Source organism: Mesocricetus auratus, unplaced genomic scaffold (genome assembly GCF_017639785.1).
Source record: "Mesocricetus auratus isolate SY011 unplaced genomic scaffold, BCM_Maur_2.0 Super-Scaffold_6730, whole genome shotgun sequence".
In the NCBI taxonomy this organism is placed as follows: Eukaryota; Metazoa; Chordata; class Mammalia; order Rodentia; family Cricetidae; genus Mesocricetus; species Mesocricetus auratus.
Window position 1 is genome coordinate 23,598,865 of NW_024429184.1, and position 24,991 is coordinate 23,623,855.

Sequence of the window (24,991 nt, forward strand, 5' to 3'; positions counted from 1 at the left end):
TTCCAAAATGCTTATTTTAGAATTTTTTTGTATCTTACCTTGTTTATAACTATTCAAATAGCAAGAACAAAAACATTTTAAAGGGTTCTGGTTTAAGTTTCAACACGACAAGAGTATGCTTTTTTATAACATTCACTTGTTCACTAGACACAGACACAGCTATCTGTACTTTTACTAAACCATGGTTAAACTATTAAAAACCTCAGTGTAACCAGCTGAAGGAACAATCATTTACATGATGACAGAAGCTATTTGCAAATAAGGAGATTAATGGATCAAAGACATATATCCAGTCACTACAACAGTATTTACAGTCTCATTGAGAAAAACAAAACAAGACTAAATCAAATTACCTCTACCTTACAAGTTAAAAAATAAACAATAAGACAAAAAAGCCCTTGGATTTGGAAGAAAGGCTTGACAGTTTAGAACTGAGAGTGGCTCATCATGTGGTCTCTACAGATTTTTCTGTAGCTGTGATAATTCAAGTTACACACTACTTTTAATTAATGTACAAGTAACCACATAACTACATATACTGACATCGTCTGATGTTCAATGGAAGACCACAAAAGAGAGTTAAGTGAGGTATATCATTGTTTGTCTAGCCATGTGTCATTCACTTAAAAGAATATACACTGTAGGCCGGGCGGTGGTGGCGCATGCCTTTATTCCCAGCACTCGGGAGGCAGAGGCAGGCGGATCTCTGTGAGTTCGAGGCCGGGCTGGACCGACAGCCTCCAAAACAATACAGAGATACCCTGTCTCGTAAAAACAAAAAAAACCCAAAAACCAAAAACAAAACAAAAAAAAAGAATATACGCTGTAAATGCACAAGTAACTTCCTTCAAGTCACGTATCACATTCAGAGAAATGCCTAAAAATTCCTGTATGGCTTCTATTAACATCACATTATAAAAACTCTAATGACCATTGAGAAGCTTTCTGGGAGGTGGGCACAAAATAACCAACCCTAGGCAAGGAGTTATGTGCAACCGATGCCTGCTGGGAAAGGGAAATGCAGTTTCGCCAATGGAGTGTCCCTGGAGACATCAACCACATACAGAGTAGTCCCGTGCCCAGGAGTAGTTGGCCAACACAAAACAAACTCCTAGGATTTTTTTTTGTGGGTCTTCAATTTCCATTTGGCACCTTTAGTCTTACTGGGATTTTGTTTGTTTTGCTTTTTGTTTAATTTTTAATTTTTATTTTTTAGAGAGATGAGGAAAGAACAGGAAGCTGGGCTGGTAGGGAAATGGGGGCAGTTGGGTAGTGAAAGACCTTGGCATCAAAGCGCCGGGCACTGAACCGAACCCTCTGCCCAAGAACCGTGGCCAGACCACTGGCTGCAAATGCAAGAGGTGATTTATTGAGTACACAGGCGCCTGCGGATGCTGCTGCAACTCGGGTGCAGAGCATCCCGGGCTTGCAGGGAGTACAATATTTATAGAGTTTTAATGGTTACATAAGTAACAGGCATTTCATTGGCTCATCTTGGGGGCAGGGGTAGTTCCCACGGACTAAGTTTCCTGGTATTACTTTATGAAAGACCCCGGCATGCTTCAGCAATTATTATCCGGGTCCCATGACTACTATGGTGATCATAGACACAACTGGGGGCAAGGGTAGTTGCCAAGGACTAGGTGTCCTGGTATTGTCATATGAAAGTTCCCAGCACGCTTCAGCAATTATTATCCGGGTCCCATGACTGCTATAGTGATCACAGACATCCTGTTTTGAGGGTGAGACACCTGGTCTGGGTTTCTTTCATTAGGCAATGGCCTGGCCTTGCTTTTCTTTTCCTAGGGGGTCCTGGGTAGGGGTCTTTCAGTAGGAGAAAGAATCTGATTAAAATACATGCAGTCAACCGGAGACCTGCTTTGGCAGGGGTGCAGGTCCAAAGAGGATGCGTGGAATAGGGGGGCTGGGTGTGATGACACAGGATGTACAGTATGGGGGACAGAACAGACACAATGAATGAATTAGGTGAATTAGGGTGACTGATGGTGTGCTCACTGAAAAAAAAAGACTTACTATAACCTATAGTTGCACGTAGTATTAAATGGGAGAAAAGGCGCAGGAGAGGTGGGGTGTGGCTTGAGGTCAGGGGTTGAGGAATTTGCATTGACCTTGGCAATAGGCACCAGTCATATGTTAATGAAAGAGCCACAAATTCCTCTAGCCAGAGATAAGAAAAACTGCTTTAGCAAGCAGGAACTTCCCTTAAGCCCCATCCACACCCCCCAGGGAATGTAGGTATTTATCCAAATGCCTGAACTAGGGGAAAGGACTTCTGGGGACCAGACACTACACAACAATTTAAGAGCAATTTTCATTTCTTAAAGGGGATAAGCACTGAGCTGTTCCCTAAATGTGTCCCTTTGTGTCTTAGTCTTACTATATGGGTATGTTCCCTTCATACACTCCCCAAAGGGAACCAAACCATTCCAATTTCTCAGTATTAACTGAACTCCAAGCCGGGTGTTAGTGGCACACGCCTTTAATCCCAGCACTCGGAAGGCAGAGGCAGGCGGATCTCTGTGAGTTCGAGGCCAGCCTGGTCTACAAAGTGAGTTCCAGGACAGCCTCCAAAGCCACAGAGAAACCCTGTCTCGGAAAAAAAAAAAAAAACCAAAACAAACAAACAAAAAAACAAAAACCAAAAACAAAAAAACAAAAAACTGAACTCCTGCCCTTAGTGGCCTCAGGCTCCGGGTCTGAATTGTAGGCATTTCATCCTTGGGATCAGGTGTGGCTAGTAAATCTCTAACGTTCCTGTTCTTGGTGCAATCAGGAAGGCACAATGAGATTCCTGATTCTACAGCAGTGGGGATTTTTTTTTCCAAACAATTATTTTGTTTAGAGAGACTACCATTGTACACATTTAAACCCTTTACCAGAGCCTGCACAAAATTTCCCTAATGGAAACAGAATCAGTAAAAATGAAAGTGAAAAGGTATGGAGCCGGGCGTTGGTGGCGCACGCCTTTAATCCCAGCACTCGGGAGGCAGAGGCAGGTGGATCTCTGTGAGTTCGAAGCCAGCCTGGTCTACAGAGCAAGTTCCAGGCCAGCCTCCAAAGCCACAGAGAAACCCTGTCTCGAAAAAACCAAAAAAAAAAAAAAAAAAAAAAAAAAAAGTGAAAAGGTATGGGAGCGAGACCTTTCTCTGCATCTAGGAAAACAATATAGCGTTTATATAGCCTTAAACAACAGTTCTCTATCACTTGGGAATCTTCAAATAAAAACTCAAACAAAAACAACACAACCAAAGTGGCAGAAAAGTATGGTATAATAGTATTCAAGCATCAGATGATTATACAGTCCTCAATAATTCTATAAAACCACTGTCATTCTTCTATTATTAAATAATTAAATTAGAATCTGCTTCCTAAAGACTGACATTATTGCTAGCAAAAACAAACATGAAAGTAATTAACAAAGGAATACCACATTCACACAGAACACCTAGAGCTGCAATTTTATGCCAGTCATAATAAGTTGAATATAATGAATCGTAACTTAAGGACTATTCTATAAATTGAAGAGTTAAGTAAAATTGGATTGCCAACAAGTTCACCATTTCAGATCATTGCAGGTATACTTAACTCTTTTTTTTGAAACTGGAACTGCAGATATTGACTTGATCAAGCTTTCTGGTGGGAGAGCCAATACTCTGGAAAGCTAAAAGTAAAAACAGAACAGGACAAAATGGTTGATCTATCTATTCCAGAGTAAATGGAATGTTACAAGCACTTAGCATAAGTGAATCTCAAATACGTGATACTAAGTAAAACCCATATTAAAAAAGGTAGACAGTAATTCAAATTTTCTGATATCCCAGAAAACACAAAACTATCAGACCACTTCCCTAACTGAGCACTTAGTAGGTAACAGCCTGGGTCACCCTCCTGGTGGGCCAGAGAGACACGCATAGGCACTAGAGAAGCCTTGAAACACCCCCCCCCCCCCAACACCACTCTCACAAATAGCCACAGACTCCCCAACTCTGGATTTCTCTTCCATTCTATTCTGGAGGCTGAAGCCTGCCTCAATAAAAACCAAAATAACCCACTGTTTCATTCTCTCTCTCAGTTGTCTGGTTTTTGTTTTGTTTTTGCATTTTGGTCTGTTGTCTTTCCTAGACAGTCTTTGACTGTGACTGTCCTGTGCAGTGAATTGAGCTAACACCAGAATCACTATTACACCTCAGACTCCCTGGCTAGCCAGCCTAGCTGACTGTTTGGTCAACTCCAAGTTCCATAAGAAAATCTGCCTCAGAAAACGAGGTGGACAGTGACTAAGAGAAACACACCCAACCTCTGGCCTCTCCATATGAAGGAACACACACACACACACACACAATCACACACACACCACACTAAAGTCATCGCTATAAACTAGAGTTTAATTACTAAAGCAGTGCCTACGAAGCACATGCAGCATCTTCCAGAATTGTCTAAAACAACTCAGTCACACTGGGCCTAAGTCTGTGCTAGCACTAGCAAAACCCAGGCAGCCGGGCCCCTCTGTTCGTCCCCACCTCCCAGAACTGTGGTTTCAGCCTTCCTTAGCCACACAGGTTTTTCTACATAGGCTCTGGAAATTCGAACTCAGGCACTTTTACCCAAGGAGCCATCTTCACGGCCCTCAGCATGACTTTTTGTCTGTTCTTCGAGACAGGGTTTCTCTGTGCAACAGCCCCTAGCTGTCATGGAACTGCCTCTGTAGACCAGGCTGGATCCACCTGCCTCTGCCTCCCGAGTGCTAGCTAGGATTAAAGGTGCGCGCCACCACCGCCAGACCTTAGCATGACTCATGATCATCGACTTTATTCAACGCTCCGAAGTATTTCATTTAGAAAGGCAGACTACGAGGTTGCTGTGTGAAAGCAAATAGTGACCACAAATGAACCAGGGACATCCATTTCTCCAGGGTCCAATCATGGCCCGTAGTAGACATTCCTCCCAGGTAAAAAGCATGACGAACGGGAAGGTCAAGACAGGGAAGCACGCAGTGCTTTCGCGGCTGGGGGAGAAGGCAGAGCCCGCAGAGGCTGCACCCTGCAGCCCGGGCTCCCGCGGGCTCGCCACAGTACCTGACAGGCGATCGACCTACGAAAGCAGCACGCCATGCCGACCAGACGCCCGCCTCCTCACGCCCCGCCTCCGCGCCGGAAGTCTCCTCTGCTTCCGCAAGGGCGCGCGGAAGTGTTCAGTGCGCAGGCACAAGGAGCCGTGGATTATGGCCACTTCCTCGGTGTCCAAGGTACGTGGGGGTGGCGCCTGCCCGTGCCCCGCGATGTTTCTTTGGCAGGCGCGGCGAGGCGGAGGTTTGATGGGCATTGGCTCTGGCTCCGGGAAGAGCAGAACTCGGGCGGCTCTGCCCAGGTCCGGGTTCGAGGCCACCTTTGCTTTGGCCCACTGGCCGGGGCACCTAGGCAAGCGGGCCGGCTTCCGAGAGTGCCGCGGCCGCCTCCGCTCCCCGCTTTCTTATTCCCCCGCAGGAGTTCTTACCGTGCGTGTAATTACCGAAATACAAACGTAAACAAAGTAATCTCTCTGCACTCAGAAATATGGATAAGCAGCTGATCTTGAATTGGCGTATTAGCAAGGGGAAAAGTTCTAAGAGAAGAGGGACGGACCAGGAGTGCTAGGAGGCCAGCCCGCGAAGCTTTTGGGGAAACTGACAGTTTGGCTAAGACCTGAAAACTGAGAGTCGTGGCGGGCATATAAAGCATGAGGGTGGGAGAGCAGAATGACAAGTTCTTTCCCTTAGGATGTAGAGATAGAGTAGCACAGTAAATAGGAAAATCAGGATAACACGAACGTGGAGAAAGGAGCTTTAGGAAAAAGCGAGAACAAAAAGGCAATTCAGATGAGTGTTTGTGTCGGGGAATCATGGACCGCCTGGATGGCAAGGGAGTGCAAATCAAAATGTAGCTTATAAGAGGAGAAACTCTAGGATTGTATCGCCCCCTAGCGGCCCGTGGCTATTTACGTTTGAATTAAGATGAATTAAGTTTGCCAACTATGTTTCAGTAGAACAACAAAGCTGCTGTTTGACATTTAAGTTAAATAAAGTTCTACTGGACTGTGCTACTATGGCCTGTCTGATAGAACTGAAAATAGAAGTTCTGAAAGATTTTGTGTTTGGAGTTCGAGGGGGACACCTAGCTGGATTGTCTTTTTTTTTTTTCTTTAAGAGATTTATTAGAAGTGATATTAACATCACAGACAGCACAGCAGAGGTTGTGAGGAGGATTTTGGCCCACATGGCAGAGAGGGTCCCTTCACAATTCACAGGGTGAAGCTTCTGGGGGAGATTGAAATGCTGTCTGTCTGTTTTGACTTACAATTCATGGTTGCTGCCGGGCGTTGGTGGCGCACGCCTTTAATCCCAGCACTCGGGAGGCAGAGACAGGTGGATCTCTGTGAGTTCGAGGCCAGCCTGGTCTACAGAGCGAGTTCCAGGACAGCCTCCAAAACAATACAGAGAAACCCTGTCTCGAAAAACCAAAAAAATAAAATAAAATAAAATAAAAATAAAAAAAATTCATGGTTGCTTGAGGTGGTCAGTGAGTGCTCAGTTCATGAATTTCAGGTGATGGATTAACACTTTTCCTATGGGGCATTTCTGAGGGTATGGAGCAGGGATGATAAGAATATAGAAACAAGTTACCGTACTTCAAGAAGCCAAATTACAGTTACAGAAATTGCCACATTCCAACCAAAATGGAGACACTTTCCAAAGCGGCTGTCCCTTCCTCCCCTTGCTGGGATTAAAGGACTGTCTGACTGATGGCAGAAAAACAGATATTACTGCACTAGTATTTTTATTTGTCCTTGGCACAAAGTTCCAGATGTTTTAGATACCCTGTCTTCTAGTCCCATTCACATACAACTTCGTTTCCTTGTCTGCTTGTAGATATAACTCTGTAGTTTGTGCACCCTGAGCGCGCGCCCTACCGCCCAGCTGTATCCGCAGCTGCACTCGGAGCAAGTGCCCTACCGCCCAGCTGTATCCGCAGCTCTAGACCTCTCTTTTTGTAACACTTGTAGAAAATGGGAATTTTTATTAGAAAAACCTTTTTTTTTTGCCATCTAACAGAAATAGCTGTGTTGATGATTATGAAGTAGACCTTAAATAAATAAGACCTTTTAAGCAACTCATTGAACTGCCAACGTTTTACATTTGTTTTTCTTCTCCTTAAACCTATGAGGTATTGTTATTTTTCTTTTCATTCATATATATATTCAATATATACATATATATTGTTTTTTTTTGTTTTTTGTTTTTTGTTTTTGATTTTACGAGACAGGGTTTCTCTGTATTGTTTTGGAGGATGTCGGTCCAGCCCGGCCTCGAACTCACAGAAGATCCACCTGCCTCTGCCTCCCGAGTGCTGGGATTAATGGCGTGCACCACCAACGCCCGGCACTAGTTGCAGTTATAAGACTACAACTCAATTTGGAACATGTAATCCACATAGCCACTTTATGTTTTACACAGCTAACACTAGTCCTAAAATGCCATTTTTTTGGTCATATTTCGCTTCTTTTATTCTTTCATTTTCCTTATAAATGGAAATCTTGTTATAGTATGCATGAAATTAACATTCATTTTGGTGGAATACACCACAACTAGAAACTTAGGAGCCAAGTATAGTAGTCAAATGTAATAGTAGGAAACTTAATGTGGCTACAGAGTTACCAGGAAAATTACCTAGAAGTGTTTAATCATTCTGTGTACTGATTGCTTAATGTGTTTGTTGGTACTATCATAAACATTGAGGAGATGGTTATAAATAACATATCTGTGCTGTAAATGTACTCACAATCTATCAGGGAGACACAGCAAAGATGTTTGAATCCTGAGATCTCGGGAGAATATCTGTGCTGTAAATGTACTCACAATCTATCAGGGAGACACAGCAAAGATGTTTGAATCCTGAGATCTCGGGAGAAACATTTCTCTCAAGAGAATCCAGGAAGGTTCCCTGTAAAAGATGCAAATTTGATTTGGTTTGGTTACATAGTTAGACTTGCCACAAACTCATGTAAGGGAAGATGATTTGAACTCTTGGTTCTTCTGTCTCCATAAGCACTAAGATTACAAGTGTGTAAACCTGCCCTGGTTTTCTTCTTTCCTTCTTTTTTTTTGAAAGTTGGTTTATTGTATAGCCAGGGGCCTGGAGTTCACTATATAAATTAGGCTAGCATCAATCACAGTGATTCTCTTGCCTCAACTTTCTAAGTGCTGGGATTGCAGAGATGAACAATGAGTTTTGAGCAAAACTAATGGATAAGTAGAAAGTTTATTAATTGAAAAAGAGATGTTGAGTGAAACAAGAGCCAAAATTATCTACTTACATCCTGGTTGTAGATACTTATAGTTAATTAGAGAAGAAATCATTTTGGAATGGGAGAGTATCAGTGTTTTTAACTTAACCTTCCTTTCCTATTACCTTCCTTCCTTCCTTCCTTCCTTCCTTCCTTCCTTCCTTCCTTCCTTCCTTCCTTCCTTCCTTCCTTCATTTGAGGCAGAGTTTCTCTGTGTAGCCCTGGCTGTCCTGGAACTCACTCTGTAGACCAGGCAGACCTTGAATTCAGAGATCTGCCTGCCTCTGCCTTCCAAATGCTGGGATTAAAGGTGTATGCCACCACTGCCTGGCATTTAATCTTAATTTAAATTTCCCTTCTAAATTTTATGAAATTTGAGCTAGCTCTTACAGCCGGTCCTAAAGAGTGTGAGAGCAACCAATGGGACTAAGGAGAAAGAAATGTATAATTGTTGAAGACTTTCTCCCCCTCTGTATTTCAAAGAGAAGTCTTCTGATTTCTTAGAAAGTGATAGAAATCTGTTCCACCCCAATTCCCTTTTAAAGACTTTGCTTAGTTACAAAGTTTCTGGGTAATTAGACTTGTCTGCTTTTTGTCTGCTTTGCCTAATCTGACTTTGTGCTTCTTCTTTTTTCTTTCTTAAATAGGGCTGTTTTGTTTTTAAACCAGACTTCAAGAAAAGAAAGATCTCTGTGCCAATAGGTAAGGTATCTTAACATCCAGTTTGTTGATTTTTGTTCCCTTAGGTCTTTTTAAACCTTAAGTGTGATTATGAGCAAAACTTCTTAATGTTAGAGGTGATTCAGCTTACCAGAAATAGTTTAAAGGAAATTAAGGATTAATTCCTTCATTATATATGCGAGACACATACCATACAGTGACATCTGAAACCACCAACAACGTAATTATAATAAATTCAGTAGTATTTTAAAGTATTTATTGTGTGCTGGGCTGTTCTGAGCATTTTTGTTCCTTTAATCCCCTCAGCAAAGTTTGGGGAATGTAGTATTATTTCCACTGCTGTATACAAGAATACATAGAAAATAGAAAACTTTCTCAGTATTCTGCTGTATCATAGAGCTAGGATCTGAACCCATCCTCTGATTTTAGACCCTGTGGTGTAACCATTGCTTTATGATACCATTTCATAATGTGAAGCAAGTGTTTACATACAATTTTTTATGTTGGATTTCAGTTATAACTTAAGATTTATTTAGTTTTGATACCTCTCCACCATGCTGTGTATCCACACATATTTTCTTAATTTTATTATGTTAAAAACAAACTGACTGACTTTCTGGTTTTTGTAGAGGATTATTTTAATAATGAGAAACTTGAGTCTGAGGACAGTAAACTGCGATTTGAAACGTATCGCTTGCTATGGCAACGGATGAAATCTGAAACAGAGGTGAATAATTTCCTTTTTACGTTTCTTGAGGAAAATACTGTAAATCTTGTATTTGTTACTCCCATATTTCTAACGATTTTTGCGAGTATGCATAGAAAAACGAGAAATAACCAATGCAATTGTTGTACCTCAAAGAAAATAATGTGTTATGTTCTAAATTTTAAACATAACCTCAGTTACTGGGACATGCTATTTTCTAAGATAAAGAACTTGAGTATGGTGACAGTCACTCTTAAATTCAGTGAAGAAGTTATACAAGTCTGAAAGGAAGCGATTTCTAAACTTGTTCTTATATCCAGTTTTCACTGTGTTTTGTTTGTTTTGGGTTATTGAGACATGGTGTTAATGCTAGCTCAGGCTGGCCTAGAACTTTCTACATGCTCTGGCTATGGATATCTCCAGTACAGCAAGTCAGTAGCTCCAGTGCCAACAGCTTATTCCTCTTAACCAATACATTTTGTTTTAATGAGAGGTACACACAGCTTTTAAGTGGATACTGGAAATTCTAACTAAGGACCTATGCTTACACAGCATGCACTCTTACCCACTGAGCCATCTTTCTAGCCCACCTACTTTCTAGTCTCTTACTGTTTCGCATCTATCGTTATTACTTTACACTTCACTTTGTTCATTGATATAGCATGAATAATAGAGACCCAGAGACAGATATTGAGGTTCAAGCTGAAGAACAGGGAAGCCAAGTGGCCATGATCCAGAGAGCTCTTTTTGGGTTTTCCAGACAGGGTTTCTCTGTATTGTTTTGGAGACTATCCTGGAACTTGCTCTGTAGACCAGGCTGGCCTCAAACTCACAGAGATCCACCTGCCTCTGCCTCCCGAGTGCTGGGATTAAAGGCATGCTCCACCAATGCCTGGTTTACCAGAGAGCTCTCAATCTCTACCAGGGTTGGGGCGATCCTGACCTCAAAATGGCTGGAGTATATTTCCAATGGTTCTTCTGAGAAGTTGCAGACACAGGGTGGCTCTGAGAAACCATCTTTGTTAGTGTGTTTTACTCTCACATTTCTGTTACTTGCCATTCTTGTCTCTCCTAAACTTCCTCCTGTCCCTCTCAACCCTAGGAGCACCACTGACAATTTTTTTTTTCTGTATATCAGAATGCATTGGGTAGTGGTGGTTCACACCCTTAATCCCAGCACTCAGGTGGATCTCTGTGACTCCAGGCCAGTCTGGTTTACAAAGCGAGTTCCAGGACAGCCAGAACTGTTACACAGAGAAACCGTGTTTCACAAAACCAAACCACCAGAATGCAGTTTAAGCTTCACTTCTTGCTCTTCTATCCTTCCCTCTTGATACATTGTGTGCTGCTCATTGTGTGTTAATAGACTTGTGTGCTTTTCCACTTCTATTCTCTGGAAATACATTTGATACATTGTGTGCTGCTCATTGTGTGTTAATGGACTTGTGTGCTTTTTCCACTTCTATTCTCTGGAAATACATTGTGTCTGAATACATTTGTGGGGTTTCTACACCTTCCATTCCTTTTCAGTACATTGTATGTTGATACATTTGTGGGGTTCTTTTACCCTGTTAACATGTTGCCACTCAACTAAAATTACTGAACATTCAAAGGGAAGAGCCAGAAGTGGTGGTTTGAAAGAAAATGGTCCCCCAAAGGAGTGGCACTCTTGGGAGGTGTGGCTTTGTTGGAGTAGGTATGGCCTTGTTGGAGGAAATTTGTCACCATGGAAGCAGACTTTGAGGTTTTATATATGCTCAAGCCATGCTCAGTATCTCGGACCACTTCCTGTTGCATCCAAGTAAAGATGCAGGACACTAGGCTACTTCTCCAGCACCATGTTGAACCATGATAATTGTGGGCTAAACCTCTGAAACTATAAGCCAGCCCCAATTAAGTATTTTCCTTTATAAGAGTTGCCATGGTCTTGGTATCTCTTGACAGCAATAGAAACCCTAACTAAGACACCAAGAAACAAATACCAGATTACTGCTATTAATAATTCATGAAATTTTGTTTTCATTGCAGCAACTACAGGAAGAATTAAATAAAAATCTATTTGGTAACCTAATTGACTTTCTGCAAAAGTCCCATTCTGATTTCCAGAAAAATTCAAGAAACTGGGGCTGTCAAATAAAACTGAGAGAAATCCCAACTGCTGCTCTTATTCTTGGTATGTATGTATCGGTTTATTCATGCATGCCTGTGCATATTTTTAAAGTTGGTTTTGTTATGAGAATAGTGGAAAATATTTTGTTCTTATAAAACTTACAAATTAAAACAACTATGATTTGACTTTATACATTGTAAATCAATGAGTTTAGTATATATTCAGATACATTTAGATTAAAAGAACTGTATTTTATTTTTTTCTTATTTATGTGTGGTTTTAGAATAATGAAATTTTAATTCAGTAATGAAACACCAGTGTGTTAGTAGGTCTTATATTTTTGTACCTTTTTAAAAACATATCTTCATTGAAATTTATCTAATTATTTTATTTCTTGCACTTGATATCTCAATTTCAGACTGTCTTATATTAATATTGATTACTTAGAGAAGGGTTTGGATAATTTTTCTATAAATTCTTTCCAGCTTATAGTTTATAATTTTTAAAACTATTCATCAACATCTAATTTTTAGTAAATACTTATGTTTCTCGATAATACAAAAATATCTGGTTTATTAACAGCATTTTTCAGTTTTGTATACTTTTAATTGAGAATATTTTTAATGTAATATATTCTGTTCACAGTATCCCTTCTCATCAACTCCTCCCACATCCTCTCTACCCAACTAACTCCTCGCCTTTTCTTTCTCTTTAGAAAACAGACAAAAAAAAAAAACCAATAAGCCAAAATAAATAAACAAAGCAAAAGCACAACACACAGCATACACACACAAAAGCAAAACCCATAAAACCACAAACTCAAAATACAACATATACACAAAAGACCAGTAAGACAAAAAATGCCAAACACAAGCACTATGAGATAAGTTTGCAGAAATACCATTGAATTCATTTAGTAGTCGCCATCTACTGCTAGGCTTGGGACCTGTCCTTAAGTGTGGTTAGTATCCCCAGTGAGACTCTATTGGAGAAAACTTAATTTCCCTTTGCAAGTGGGTACTGCTTGCACATAGTTTCTTGGTCAGAGATGGCAGCCCATGGCTCATGTTCACATCCATCTTTCAGCACTGGAACCCGTCTGGCTTGAACCTGTACAGGCCTTGTATATACCATAGCAGTCTCTGAGTTCATATGTGTGTCAGTCTTGTGTCATGAAGACGTTGTTTTCTTGGTGTCATCCATCCCCTCTGGCTCTTAAAATCTTTCTGCCTCTTCTGCCTAGTTCCCCGAGCCCTGAGGGAACTATTTTGATGAAGACGTCCCATTTAGTACTGGGTGTTCTGAAATCGCTTGTTCTCTGCACGTTGTCCAGTTGTGGTCTGGGTCTCTAATAGTTCTGCTGCCAGAGGAAACTTCTCTCATGATGAGTGAGCAAGGCACTGATCCATGGGTGTAGCAAAATCTCATTAGGAGTCATTTTATTGTTGTGTTTCCTTAGCAGAACACTAATATTTTGGTTTTCCCTAGGCCCATGGCCTATCTAGTTTCAGGTTCTTGGCCACTGAAGCAGTGTCAGGCACAGGCTCCATCTTGTAAAGTGGGCCTTAAATGCAATCAGATGGTGGCTGATTACTCTTGCATTTGTGCTCCTGTTGCAGCCAGGGTTTGTAGCTTGTCCTTTCTCCTCTGGTGGTATGCAGAATACCTTCAGTACCACGAACACTAGTCAGGAGGGGTAAACGGTCTAGTTTGGCAACAGCTTGACTTCTCCATGTTCATTGAGAACATGTAGTGCCTCAGTGTTGTATTCAGCAATAGGGCCTTACTGAAAGTTTGTGTAGAGCAACTAATGGCATTGGCAATAGCCTGAGTTGTTTGGGAGTTTCTGTCTTAGTTACTGTTCTACTGCTGTGAAAAAGCAGCACAACCAAGCAGCTTATAAAGAAAGCATTTAATTAGGGGCTTGCTTACAGTTTTCTAGGGTTAATACATGACCATCATGGCAGAGGGCATAGCCGCCAGCAGGCAAGGTGATGATGGAGCAGAAACTGAGAGCTCATATTCTGATGCAAGGAGGAGTCAGAGCAAGAGAGACTAGATCTGGTGTGGGATTTTTAAGTATCAAACCATGACCCCAGTAACACACCCCTCCAATAAGGCCACACCTCCAAATCCTTCCTTAACAGTCCACCTGGGAATCAAACATTGAAACACAGTTTCCATGGTGTCTCTTTGGGCAGTGACTCACATAGATTTAACTTACTCCTGGCACTAGAGGTTTCATTTGGTGGCAAAAGATTAGTTAGGACTTTGTCTCCCCCACTGTTTGGTGATTCACTTAGATTTCTTTCATATATGTATATATTTTAAGAAGGTTCTACAGTAGTGGGTTTCCATATGACATCTCAATTGGCACGTAATGTTAGTTGTCCTTCCCCTGTTCTCCTTTACTCTTCTTCCTTTTCCCTCCCCATTTTTACCTTCTCTCTCCAGTCATTCCCATGTTTCTCCATAAAACTACTTATTCTATCGCCCCTTCCTTGAAGACCCTCCCCACCCCCAATCCCTTCTCTATGCCTAACCTAGCATGCCTATTGAAGACTTAAAAGCTTAAGATACACATATAGGAGGATACATGCAATATTATCTTTTTTTATGTTTCGCTCAAGATGATTTTTTATAGGTTTACTCATTTTCCTTTTAAGTTCATAATTTTTTTAAACAGCTGAATAATGTTCCATTGTATAATTGTACCACATTTTCTTTATTCCTCTATGCACTGATGGGTGTCTAGATGGGAATAGATAGGCCCGAGAGTGGAGTGGCCGCATCTTGAGGTAGATGTATTTCTAGTTTTCAGAGGAAACACCACACTGATTCCATAGTGGCTGTAAGGGTTTGAACTACCAGCAATGGATCTCTGTTTCCCATACCCCATATCCTCATCAGCATGAGCTGCCATTGTTTTATTGATCTTGTCCATCCTTGCAGGCTTAAAATAAAACCTGCATTTTCTTTTTCTTTTTTTTCTCACCTGCTCTCCCCCCAAACAGAGTTTCTCTGTGTAGCTTTGTAGAACCAGGCTGGCCTCGAACTCAGAGATCCACCTCTGCCTCCTAAGCCTGGGATTAATGCGCCACCACCACCCAGCTAAGGTGAAATCTCCAACGGATTTTGATTTTGATTTCCCTGATGGCTAAGGATAATGAACATAAGTGTTTCTCAGCCTCTTGATTTTCATGTTTTGAAAATTGTATATTGTTACATGCTCCGTTTTTAAATTTGTTTTCTTGATGTCCAGTTACTTGAATTCTTTATATATTTTAGCTACTAACTATTAGATGTGTAAATTGTTAAATATCTATTTGTTGAGTTTTTGGAATCTGTTTGCAAGTATTTTATTGAGAAGTTTTGCATCTTGTTCAAAGGGAATATTTGTCTGTAGTTTTCATTCTTGAGTCTTTGGTTTAGATATCAGGTTAATTATGGCCTCATAAAAAGAATTAGACAGTGTCCCATCAAATTCTATTCTGTGGGATAATTTGAGAAGTATTGGCATTAGTTCTTCTTGGAAGGTCTGGTAGAATTCTGTATTGAATCAATCTGTCCCTAGGCTCTTTTGGTTGGGATACTTGTAATTACTACTTCTATTTCAGTAGAAGTTATACATCTGTTTCTGTTGCTTATCTCATATTGATTTAACCTTGGTAAGTTATATTTATAAAGAAATTTATTCATTTGTGTTAGGTTTTCCAGTTTGGTTGGGTACCGACTATTACAGTATGACATTATGATTCTCTGGATTTTCTTGTTGTCTATTATGATGTCCCCTTTTTTGTCTATAATTTTATCAGCTTGGATCTTCTCTCTCCATCTTTTTATTCATTTTGATGTTTATAAGTCTTACTCATTTTCTTAATGAACCAACTCTTGATTCCATTGATTCTTCGTATTTTTTGTTTCAATTTTATTAATTTCAGCCCTGAGTTTGACTGTTTCTTGTCATCCACTCTTTTTTGGGTGTTATTTGTTCTTTTCATTCTAGAGCTTTGTGGTATGCTATTGGGTGCGAATATGAGGTCTCTCCAACTTTTTTATGTGGGCATTTAGTACTGTGAACTTGTCTCTTAGTACTGCCTTTATTTTGTCCCATAAGTTTGGGTATGTTAGTCTATTAATCTGTGTATTTTTATTGAGGAATTAAGACCATTAACATTAATGTTAAGAATTATCCACGAGCAGTGCTTATTAATTCCTGTTAATGCTGTGAGTTTCCCCCCTTTTGATTTACTGGTCTGAGATTATTATTTATTATTCCTTGTGTCTTCATGGATGTGTTTAAACTGTGCGGATTGGTAGATAGAGACTACTTGGATTTTGTTTTATCATGGAATGTTTTTGTTCCTCTATCAGTTGTGATAGTTTGGCAGGTATTATAGTCTAGACTGATATCTGTGGTCTCTCAGAGTCTGGAGAATTTACAGCTACACTTTCCTGGCTTTTAGAATCTGAATTGAGCATTAGATATTATTCTAATGGGACTGCCTCTATGTGTTACTTGATTCTTTTTCTCTTGTAGCTTTTAATATTCTTTCCTTGTTCTGTACAGTAAGTGTCTTGATTATTACATGTTATGGGGAGTTTCTTTTTGATCTTGTCTATTTAGTGTTCTATATGCTTCTTGTACATTGATAGGCACTCCTTTTTTAATTTATTAAGTTTTTATTTTATATGTGTTAGTGCTTTGCCATGGGTGTCAGGTCCTCTGGAACTGGAATTACAGAAGCTGCCTGGGTGCTGGGAATTGAACCCAGGTCTTCTGAAAGAGCAGGCAGCGCTCTTAACCACTGAGCCATCTCTCCAGTTCCCAGGCACTCCTTCTTTAGGTTGGGGAAATTCTCTTTTATGATTTTGTTGAAAGTATTTTCCATGCTTTTGACCTTAATTTCTTTTCCTTTCTTTTTTCTCTGTTATTGGTAATTTGTTCATTTCATAATGTCTCAAATTTCCTGGATGTTTTTTTGCCTAGATTTTAAAAAAATTAACATTTTCTTTTCTTTTTTCTTTTTTTGGTTTTTCGAGACAGGGTTTCTCTGTATTGTTTGGAGGCTCTCCTGGAACTCACTCTGTAGACCAGGCTGGCCTCGAACTCACAGAGATCTGCCTGCCTCTGCCTCCTGAGTGCTAACATTTTCTTTGACTGAGGCATCAATTTCTTTTTCCTTCTTCAATGCCTGAGATTCACTCTTCCATGTCTTCTAGTGTGTGTGGCTTATCTCTGAGGTCTTTGTTTGACTTCCAAAATTTTTCATTTCTAGTTTTACTTCAGGTTCAGTTTTGTTTGGTGATCCTAATTCTAAATTCATGATGTAAGTTGTTTTTATTATTTCATGGTACTGCTGTGTTTTCACAGACTTTGTGAAAACACACAGGGTTTTATTCACATCCTCTTTAAGGTCCTTGAACATACTCCTAAGTGCTGGTTTGAGATCCTTCTCATGCTTCAACTATATTATCCTTCTTATTGCCTACTACAGTAGAGGTTTACTGGGTTCTCTTGCCTGCTAATGCTGGTGGGTAGGCATCTGGAGTTAGGATGATTGAAGTGATTCTAGGTGTTGATATTTGATCTTTTCTTTGTTGGTGAATGTTCTCTTCCTTGATTTCTCTTGCCCTCTCTGGATCTTAGAGTTGTCTAGTAGACAGTGCTTCTTAAGGTCTGTGAGAGGAACAGAGATGGACTAGGAGAAAAGGCTGAGTCACTTTAAGAAAGAGCTATAAGGGATCCTGTCCACACCAAGAGGGAAGGTTCTTAGGGAGTTGGAGGTGTGTGAGAAAAGGGGGCCCTGCATGAAGGTGGCAAGAAGACAAAGAATAATCTGAAAAGAGTGCTGGAGTGACCCTGGGTCTCTACAGAGTTGGAGCTTTCAACAAATGGGTTTGAGGTAGATGGAAGGGCACTACAAACTTGTGAGAATTTACTCTGTCCTACTTGTTGTCAGCAGGAAAATAGAAATTACATTTTGTTAATTTAAAATCTGAAATACTTTTCTGGTTAAACTGTTGAAGGTCTAGAAGCATGGCTTAGTAGTTGAGAGAACTTGCTGCTCTTTTAAAAGACAGGAATTAACATTAAAACTAGAGAAATGTGCACAACAGTTATTTCTATGAAATAATCATTTCTTCAACATTGTTGATTATCTTGTTTGAAGTAAGATATTTTGTTTTAGAGAACATAATGTGAAATAGATTTTATAGAGTCAGAGAAAGATAAGCCATTGTTTAGCTGAATTCTCCAGTTTGTTTAGAAATGCATTATTTGTATCATAGACTTCAGTGCTTTTTAGGAATAATATAACAGTGAAGGCTCCAAGCACACACACACACAGTCTCTCTCTCTCTCTCTCTCTCTCTCTCTCTCTCTCTCTCTCTCTCTCTCTCTCTCTCTCTCTCTCTCTCTGTTGTGTGTGTGTATGCATGCATGAGCGTGTGTGTATATGCATGCGCGCTTGTGTATGTCTGTGTGTGTGTGTGTGAGTGTATGCACGTGTGTGTATGTCTGTCTCTTCTAAACTACATATAGCCTATTAGAGATAGCAGATGTGGTAACACACCTTTAATTCTAGTACTCAGGAGGCAGAGGCAGGTGGATCTCTGAGTTCTTGGCCAGTTTGGTCTACAGAATGAGTTGTAGGATAACTAGGGCTATACAGAGAAACCCTGTCTTGAAAGAAACAAAGAGAGTGCCGGCAATCTTTTCTGTTTATTGCCATGAATATAACCAAGGCAACTTATAAGGTAAAGCATTTAATGGTGTGTCTATGACCGTCATGGTGGGTAGCATAGTGGCAGATGGTCATGGTGCTGCATCAGTATCTGAGAGCATACATCTTCTCCTCAAGTTGAAGAAGGAGAAGGAGAGAGACTGGGCCCTTAACCCTCAAAGCCCATCCCCTTTGACACCTCCTCTAATAAGGCCACACCTCCTCATCCTTCTCAAAACAGTTCGACCAACTGGAACTAAGAATTTGAATATATGAACCTATAGGGCCATTCTCATTCAAACCGCAATACCTGCAAAGTAGTCAGGTGAAAGAAAGAGAAAAAAAGGAGAAAAGCGGCTTTTGCTGGCATGAAAGATTCTGAATTTTTTTTTCTAAGTCCTCTGACTTATATGACAAGTCTAAAGCTAAAAAAAAATTATTTTTCCTCTGGTTTTTGAGACAGTGTCCCTCTGTCTCCCACATTATCTTAGTCATAGATTGTTAACTTAGGAAGCTAACAGAATGAATTCCAAAGTTTTCAAGAAATTTCCAACCCGTCCTGATGTGCCATATAGAGAGCACCAAAAACTGATTTTCCAAAATGAAAAGGTGCTTTGTTAAATATTGAAGTCCCAAAGTTTTAATTTTGTTTCAGTTCTCTCAGAAAATAGTGTGTACTTTTTAATTATCTACTGTGATTTAATAATAGTGTCATCTTTTTATCCTCAGTTTTTAAGTGAGGTCCCAAAGGGGTTGGATTCCTTAGTTCCTTGTACTTAAATGACTAATGGTTCCTGTCTGGATTTGATAAAGTAATGAAATTGCTCCTAAGCTATTTTACCAGGTCATTTATATATGCTTAGTAACCTTTTCAGAGGAAGACTTGAACTACAGGCCTTTCTGGACAAGTTAGTTGTGTTAACTTTTCGATACTGACGAAATAATCTAAATAATCTATATAATCAACTTGAAGAAAGAAAATGTTTGTTTGTCTCGTGGTTTCAAGGGTTTTGGGGTATAGTGAGTTGGCCTGGCTTTGGGGCGTGTTCCGACATAGTATATTGTGGAATAGTGTCTGGGTAGGCAGAGATAGAAAGGACTGAACTTCTTCCAGTAGGTCTCACCATCGCCCAGTAAGAATCTAGGTTGAGAATCATGCCTTTACCACCTGGGCCTTGGGCTGTTCAGGACTAAACGGTACCACATTTCCTTTAGATCATGTTCTGTGAGTAGAGTCAATTCTGTTGCAATCTTCTGGATTTCTATTGCAAATGGTGTTTATAAATTGTTTTTATTTGGTGCTTTACTTGCTTTTAAAAATACCCATTGTTAAATTATTAATAAAGCTATTGATATGATGTTTATTTTCTCATAGGTGTGAATGTCACAGATCATGATTTAATATTCAGAAGTCTTACAGAGACCCTTCAGAATAATGTCACACCATATGTAGTCTCATTGCAAGCTAAGGATTGTCCAGGTAAAATATAACTGGCATGGTTTCTTGGTGAGCAATTACAAAATTGTGGTCACCTCTGCTCTGCCCGCCCCCACCCTGCATGTGGTCACCTCTGCTCTGCCCGCCCCCACTCTGTGTGTGATCACCTCTGCTCTGCCCAGCCCCACTCTCCATGTGATCACCTCTGCTCTGCCCGCCCCACTCTCCATGTGGTCACCTCTGCTCTGCCCGCCCCCACCCTGCATGTGGTCACCTCTGCTCTGCCCGCCCCCACTCTGTGTGTGATCACCTCTGCTCTGCCCGCCCCCACCCTGCATGTGGTCACCTCTGCTCTGCCTGCCCCCATTCTGCGTGTCTCACTCAGTTTTAGTCACTGCCATAAACCAATTTACTTTCCCAATTGAAAAGGCCACCAGTGGTTAAAAAATAGTCTGTATGCAGAGCCAGACTTGAGTATGTAAAGCCATTAAATCATGAAGGGTGCACACTGTCACACTCAGGTTTGTTTGCATCTGGACTGATAACAGATTTACTTTTATTGTGATAAATTAGAATTAAAGTCTTAAGGATGTCTTTTTTAAATGAGTGTAAAGAAATATTTATAATCAACAAAATAATTCTTGTAACTCTTGGTTTTAAAGACTGACATTCTTTTGTTGTTCAGAAAGTACATAATATTTGAAAATTTATAATTTCTTGCTTACACACTTGCTTAGATAACACTTGTAGATAATACACCTAAATTTTGGTCTGATCTTAGTCAGAATTAATGAAATTTATTTATTTATTTATTTAGTCTTATTTAGGAAGGGTTTCATGTAACCCAGGCAGTCATTGAATTTACTATGTAGCAGAAGATGACCCTGGACTTCTGGTCCTTCTGCCTTTCCCAAGGCCAGGGATTTCAGTCATGCTTGACCACATTCATTTCTATTTAGTATTGGCAGGCAACTCCAGAGTTTTATGCATGCTAGACAAGTATAGTACCAACTGAATGTGTCCAGCCCCTAAGGAAATTTAAATATTAAGGGAATGGTACTGATGAGTAGTAATAATATATTTAGCATATTTAACTATATTGATTAAATATAGAAAAAATATACTCTGCTCAAATTATACAATCTGCTTTTTTATATTGTGCAGATGTGAAGCACTTTTTACAAAAGTTGACCTCACAGTTGATGGACTGCTGTGGGGATGGAAAATCCAAAGAGGTGAAAAGTGTTAACATCCCTAAAAAGACAAATTATTCAATGGAATCACTTTCCAGATGGTACATGACTGTCACACAGGTATAACTGAATATTCAGAAGGTTGGCTCAGGGTTATTTAACAAGTTTGTAAACTAGTAATAGGAATTTTATGGTAGTTTTTTTTTCTGAAACTTCTAGAATTTGAAAGTATTCTGTTAGTATGTAGATTAATTACTGGTACATGCTTGGGTTCTTGGAGGATGTTGTATTTGTGGGAGAAGTCCATGAAAATGACAAGAAGAACACATCCAGAGTTGGTTCTGTCACACATTCTATTTCCATAACAATGCCTGTAGCTTCCTTGTATTACCGTCTAAGTTCTTTGTGCTTGCTTTTCTTTAATAGACCCATATAGCCTATTCCTGCTGTCAGTTTAGTCCTTGATGAGTAATTCTGTAATTTTAAAATTTTAGTTTGTCCCATGCTCAGAATTTTTGGGAAACATTGCTATATAAATAAGGTATATTGAACAAAGCAATACAGGAAATAATGTACATTCATCAAAATATAAATGTCATTCTACCATGAGCATCTTTATTGGAAGGATTCCTGGTTTTCTGCAGTACAATAGCACCAGCTTATACTGCTATGTTACCAGACAATTTCAGTAAAAGAACTGGGGTGATGTTTTCTAATGTGTTTTGCTGAAGTCATACATGAAGTTTCACTGTGTTTTATATGAGGATGCTTATGATAATACCTTATTTTGATCTAAATTCTTGGACATTTTTAGGAATCAGTCATGGCAATCTAAGTCCAGTATCTTTAAATTCAGTTTGGCCAAATATTTAGTATCCATTTCAAGGTTGAAAGTTAGTAATACTGCATTCATTTTGCCTTTACATTGATAGTAAAACTCACGTTAGAGCATACCCATGTATCAACTGAAAAAAAAATCAATTGTATAGAAAGTTTCTTTTTCCTATGTTTTTCAGAAGAAAATTTATTTCATACGTGTTATGAGTCTTACAGAACCTTTTTCTTACTGTTACCATCTCTATACAAACAGAATTTGCTAGTAACTGTTAGAATGAGATAGATACTGTTTATTATGTGGTAAACTAAAAACAGTCATCGTGAAATATAGATAGAAATACATTAGCAAGCAGCAGTATGGTATTGTTTGGCTGACAAGGCTTGCTTTTAACATCTCCATTCCATAATGGTGTAGGCGACAGGCCCAAAAATGACAGTCAAAAAGAGAACTTCTTCTAGCCATTGGCAGTCTCCGCCTGTTGTGCTTCTCTTAAAGAACATGGAGAGCTTCGGCACAAAAGTACTCCAAGACTTCATAATCATCAGCAGGTAGGTGATGTGTATTTTCATTTCTTATTACTGTGTATATCTAAATACAGTGTGTATATGTGGAGGTTAGATGACAGCAGTAACTGGGTTCTCATATGATCAAACTCAGGTCACCAGGTGTGCCTTTACCCACTGAGCAATCCCACTGGCCTGTTCTAGTTTTCTGTGTATGCAAAGTAGCAGATTTCCATGAGGCGTTTCATCTGTTTGGTTTTACTTTCCTTTACCTTTCTCTCCTCATCTCCCTGTCCCCATCCCTGTTTAAACTCTTCACCTCCAGTTACTTGGCTTTTTGTTAACATTTTCTTTTTGTTAAGAGACTATTACTTTTAACTTTAAAATATAGCATTCATTTTAAGACCAACTTAATGAAATTTATAATTATTTTAGATTATATTTTCAAAACTGAATGTTCAAAGACCTGTTACAAATTATTTTCTGTGCAGATGTGCAGGGTGATATGTGACTGTGTTATTTAACTTGGATTTGGTAGTCCTGTGAACCTCAGAAGTAAAGAACTTAGAATAACCATGAGAGAATAGCGTTTTATTCCTGTGAATATACAAGAACTTCATACAGCCAATATTGGAAAGCAATAGGAAATGGGAGTGAGCAGTTACAGTATAGAGAAGTGTGACTTGCAGAATTCCTTATAAATAATACCATTCCACTCCATAGATGCTATTTGTTTTTGTCTTAGTTGTGCTGATATGAAATCATGTTCAATATGTTTTGGATAAAAATGTTAGGAAGGGATATGACTCTCTTGAATGATGTCCATTAAAAAGATGACTTACATGTATGTAAAGATATGTATGTGTGAAAAAGAGAGACTGTTGGAAGAGTAGGTGAGACTCAAAGCTGGTAAGGGTATATTAAGTGATAGTTGACACATTGTTATTATACCTTTGGTGGCCTAATCTTATGGAACTCTGTATTCTTATTTATAAAAGAAAGGATCCATAAAAGATTGATTTCAGAGTTAGAATCTGGGAGGTGGCTACTATTTTATTATTAGTATTTTTACCTTAAAAAGAAAATGACCTAGAAAACTTAATAACAGTATCTTTTTTTTTTTTTTTTTCGAGACAGGGTTTCTCTGTGGCTTTGGAGGCTATCCTGGAACTCGCTTGGTAGTCCAGGCTGGTCTCGAACTCATAGAGATCCACCTGCCTCTGCCTCCCGAGTGCTGGGATTAAAGGCGTGTGCCACCAACGCCTGGCTTAATAACAGTATCTTAAAATGATCATTTTCTAGTGTAATATATTGAACTGCATTTGCTGAAGAAGCTTTTGTGTCTTTCTTTAAAAACTAGTCAGCATCTGCATGAATTTCCACTGATTCTCATTTTTGGAATCGCCACATCTCCTGTTATTATCCATCGGCTGCTTCCTCATGCAGTGTCGTCTCTTCTGTGTATAGAACTCTTCCAGTCTTTGTCTTGCAAGGAGCACCTGACGGTAATTCTTGATAAGGTAAGAAGAAAAAACGTTTACCAATGCCATAGGATGAAGCAAACACTGCCAGACATATATTATACATAGAAAGGATACTGGTAAATCCCTCTCTGTCAGACTTTATTCAACCTCTTTGCATATTTTAATGCTTTTATTAAATTATGTTTATAGTTGTATAGTGTCTTTGCATAAAATTACCTTCTCAAAAATATGCTTTATGAAAATAATCATATCTATATATTGATTCTTGTTTTCATTACTTAGTTGAAAAAGTTAGGTTTTTTTTTTTTTTTTTGTTTTGTATTTTGGTTTTACGAGACAGGGTTTCTCTGTATTGTTTTGGAGGCTGTTGGTCCAGCCTGGCCTCGAACTCACAGAGATCCGCCTGCCTCTGCCTCCCGAGTGCTGGGATTAAGGCGTGCGCCACCACCACCCAGCTTAGGCTTTTAAAATTAATTTAGAGGTCTAGAGATACAGTTCACCATAGAACATTTGTCTGGCAATGTGGAAATGGAAGGCAAGCCTGGATTTGAGTTATCTTGGTACTAAAACTAATAAGTAAAGTATTACAGAATTTATAGGCTTCATACCATTACCAGTATACTTTGACCTTGTATTTTATATAAAATATTTTAAAGTTTTTTATTTTATTTGTATGAGTGTTTTTTCCACATAGATGTAAGTGTACCACACACATGCAGTGCCTTCTGAGGTCAGAAGAGTGTGTTGGATCCCTAGACTGGGAGTTAAAAATGATTGTGTGCCACCGTATGGGTTCTCTGCAAGAGCAGACATCTCTCCTCCAGGTTGTTTTGTGGACTTCGACAACTGTCATGTTGCTTTTAACAGCAGCTGCTAAACTTAAGACTTTAACTGTGATAATGTTTCTGTGTAAACAGCAGTATATAGTTTTTTATTATTGACTGCCACAGATTCATTCTAGATTCCATTAAGA

At 39.5% G+C, this 24,991-nt stretch overlaps 2 protein-coding genes across 3 annotated transcripts in view; one reads left to right on the plus strand and one right to left on the minus strand.

Annotated features, from left to right (window-relative positions):
- The window catches only part of Rars2 (arginyl-tRNA synthetase 2, mitochondrial), an 86,046-nt gene extending 80,852 nt beyond the window's left edge, over positions 1 to 5,194 (minus strand). The window contains exons 1-2 of the mRNA XM_040740410.1: positions 5,097 to 5,194; positions 3,603 to 3,682 (exon numbers count right to left, since the gene is read on the minus strand). Coding sequence (XP_040596344.1) covers positions 3,603 to 3,682; positions 5,097 to 5,132 — 116 coding nt within the window. The 5' untranslated portion in view covers positions 5,133 to 5,194. The remainder of the gene's footprint in view (positions 1 to 3,602; positions 3,683 to 5,096) is intronic.
- Positions 5,192 to 24,991, plus strand: part of Orc3 (origin recognition complex subunit 3) — a 52,849-nt gene continuing 33,049 nt past the window's right edge. Inside the window, exons 1-8 of one of the 2 annotated variants that reach the window (XM_040740358.1) lie at positions 5,192 to 5,266; positions 8,988 to 9,042; positions 9,651 to 9,748; positions 11,756 to 11,900; positions 19,938 to 20,042; positions 21,165 to 21,313; positions 22,446 to 22,579; positions 23,895 to 24,054. In XM_040740358.1, coding sequence (XP_040596292.1) covers positions 5,243 to 5,266; positions 8,988 to 9,042; positions 9,651 to 9,748; positions 11,756 to 11,900; positions 19,938 to 20,042; positions 21,165 to 21,313; positions 22,446 to 22,579; positions 23,895 to 24,054 — 870 coding nt within the window. In that variant the 5' untranslated portion in view covers positions 5,192 to 5,242. The remainder of the gene's footprint in view (positions 5,267 to 8,987; positions 9,043 to 9,650; positions 9,749 to 11,755; positions 11,901 to 19,937; positions 20,043 to 21,164; positions 21,314 to 22,445; positions 22,580 to 23,894; positions 24,055 to 24,991) is intronic. The other variant, XM_040740361.1, reaches the window with a different exon arrangement.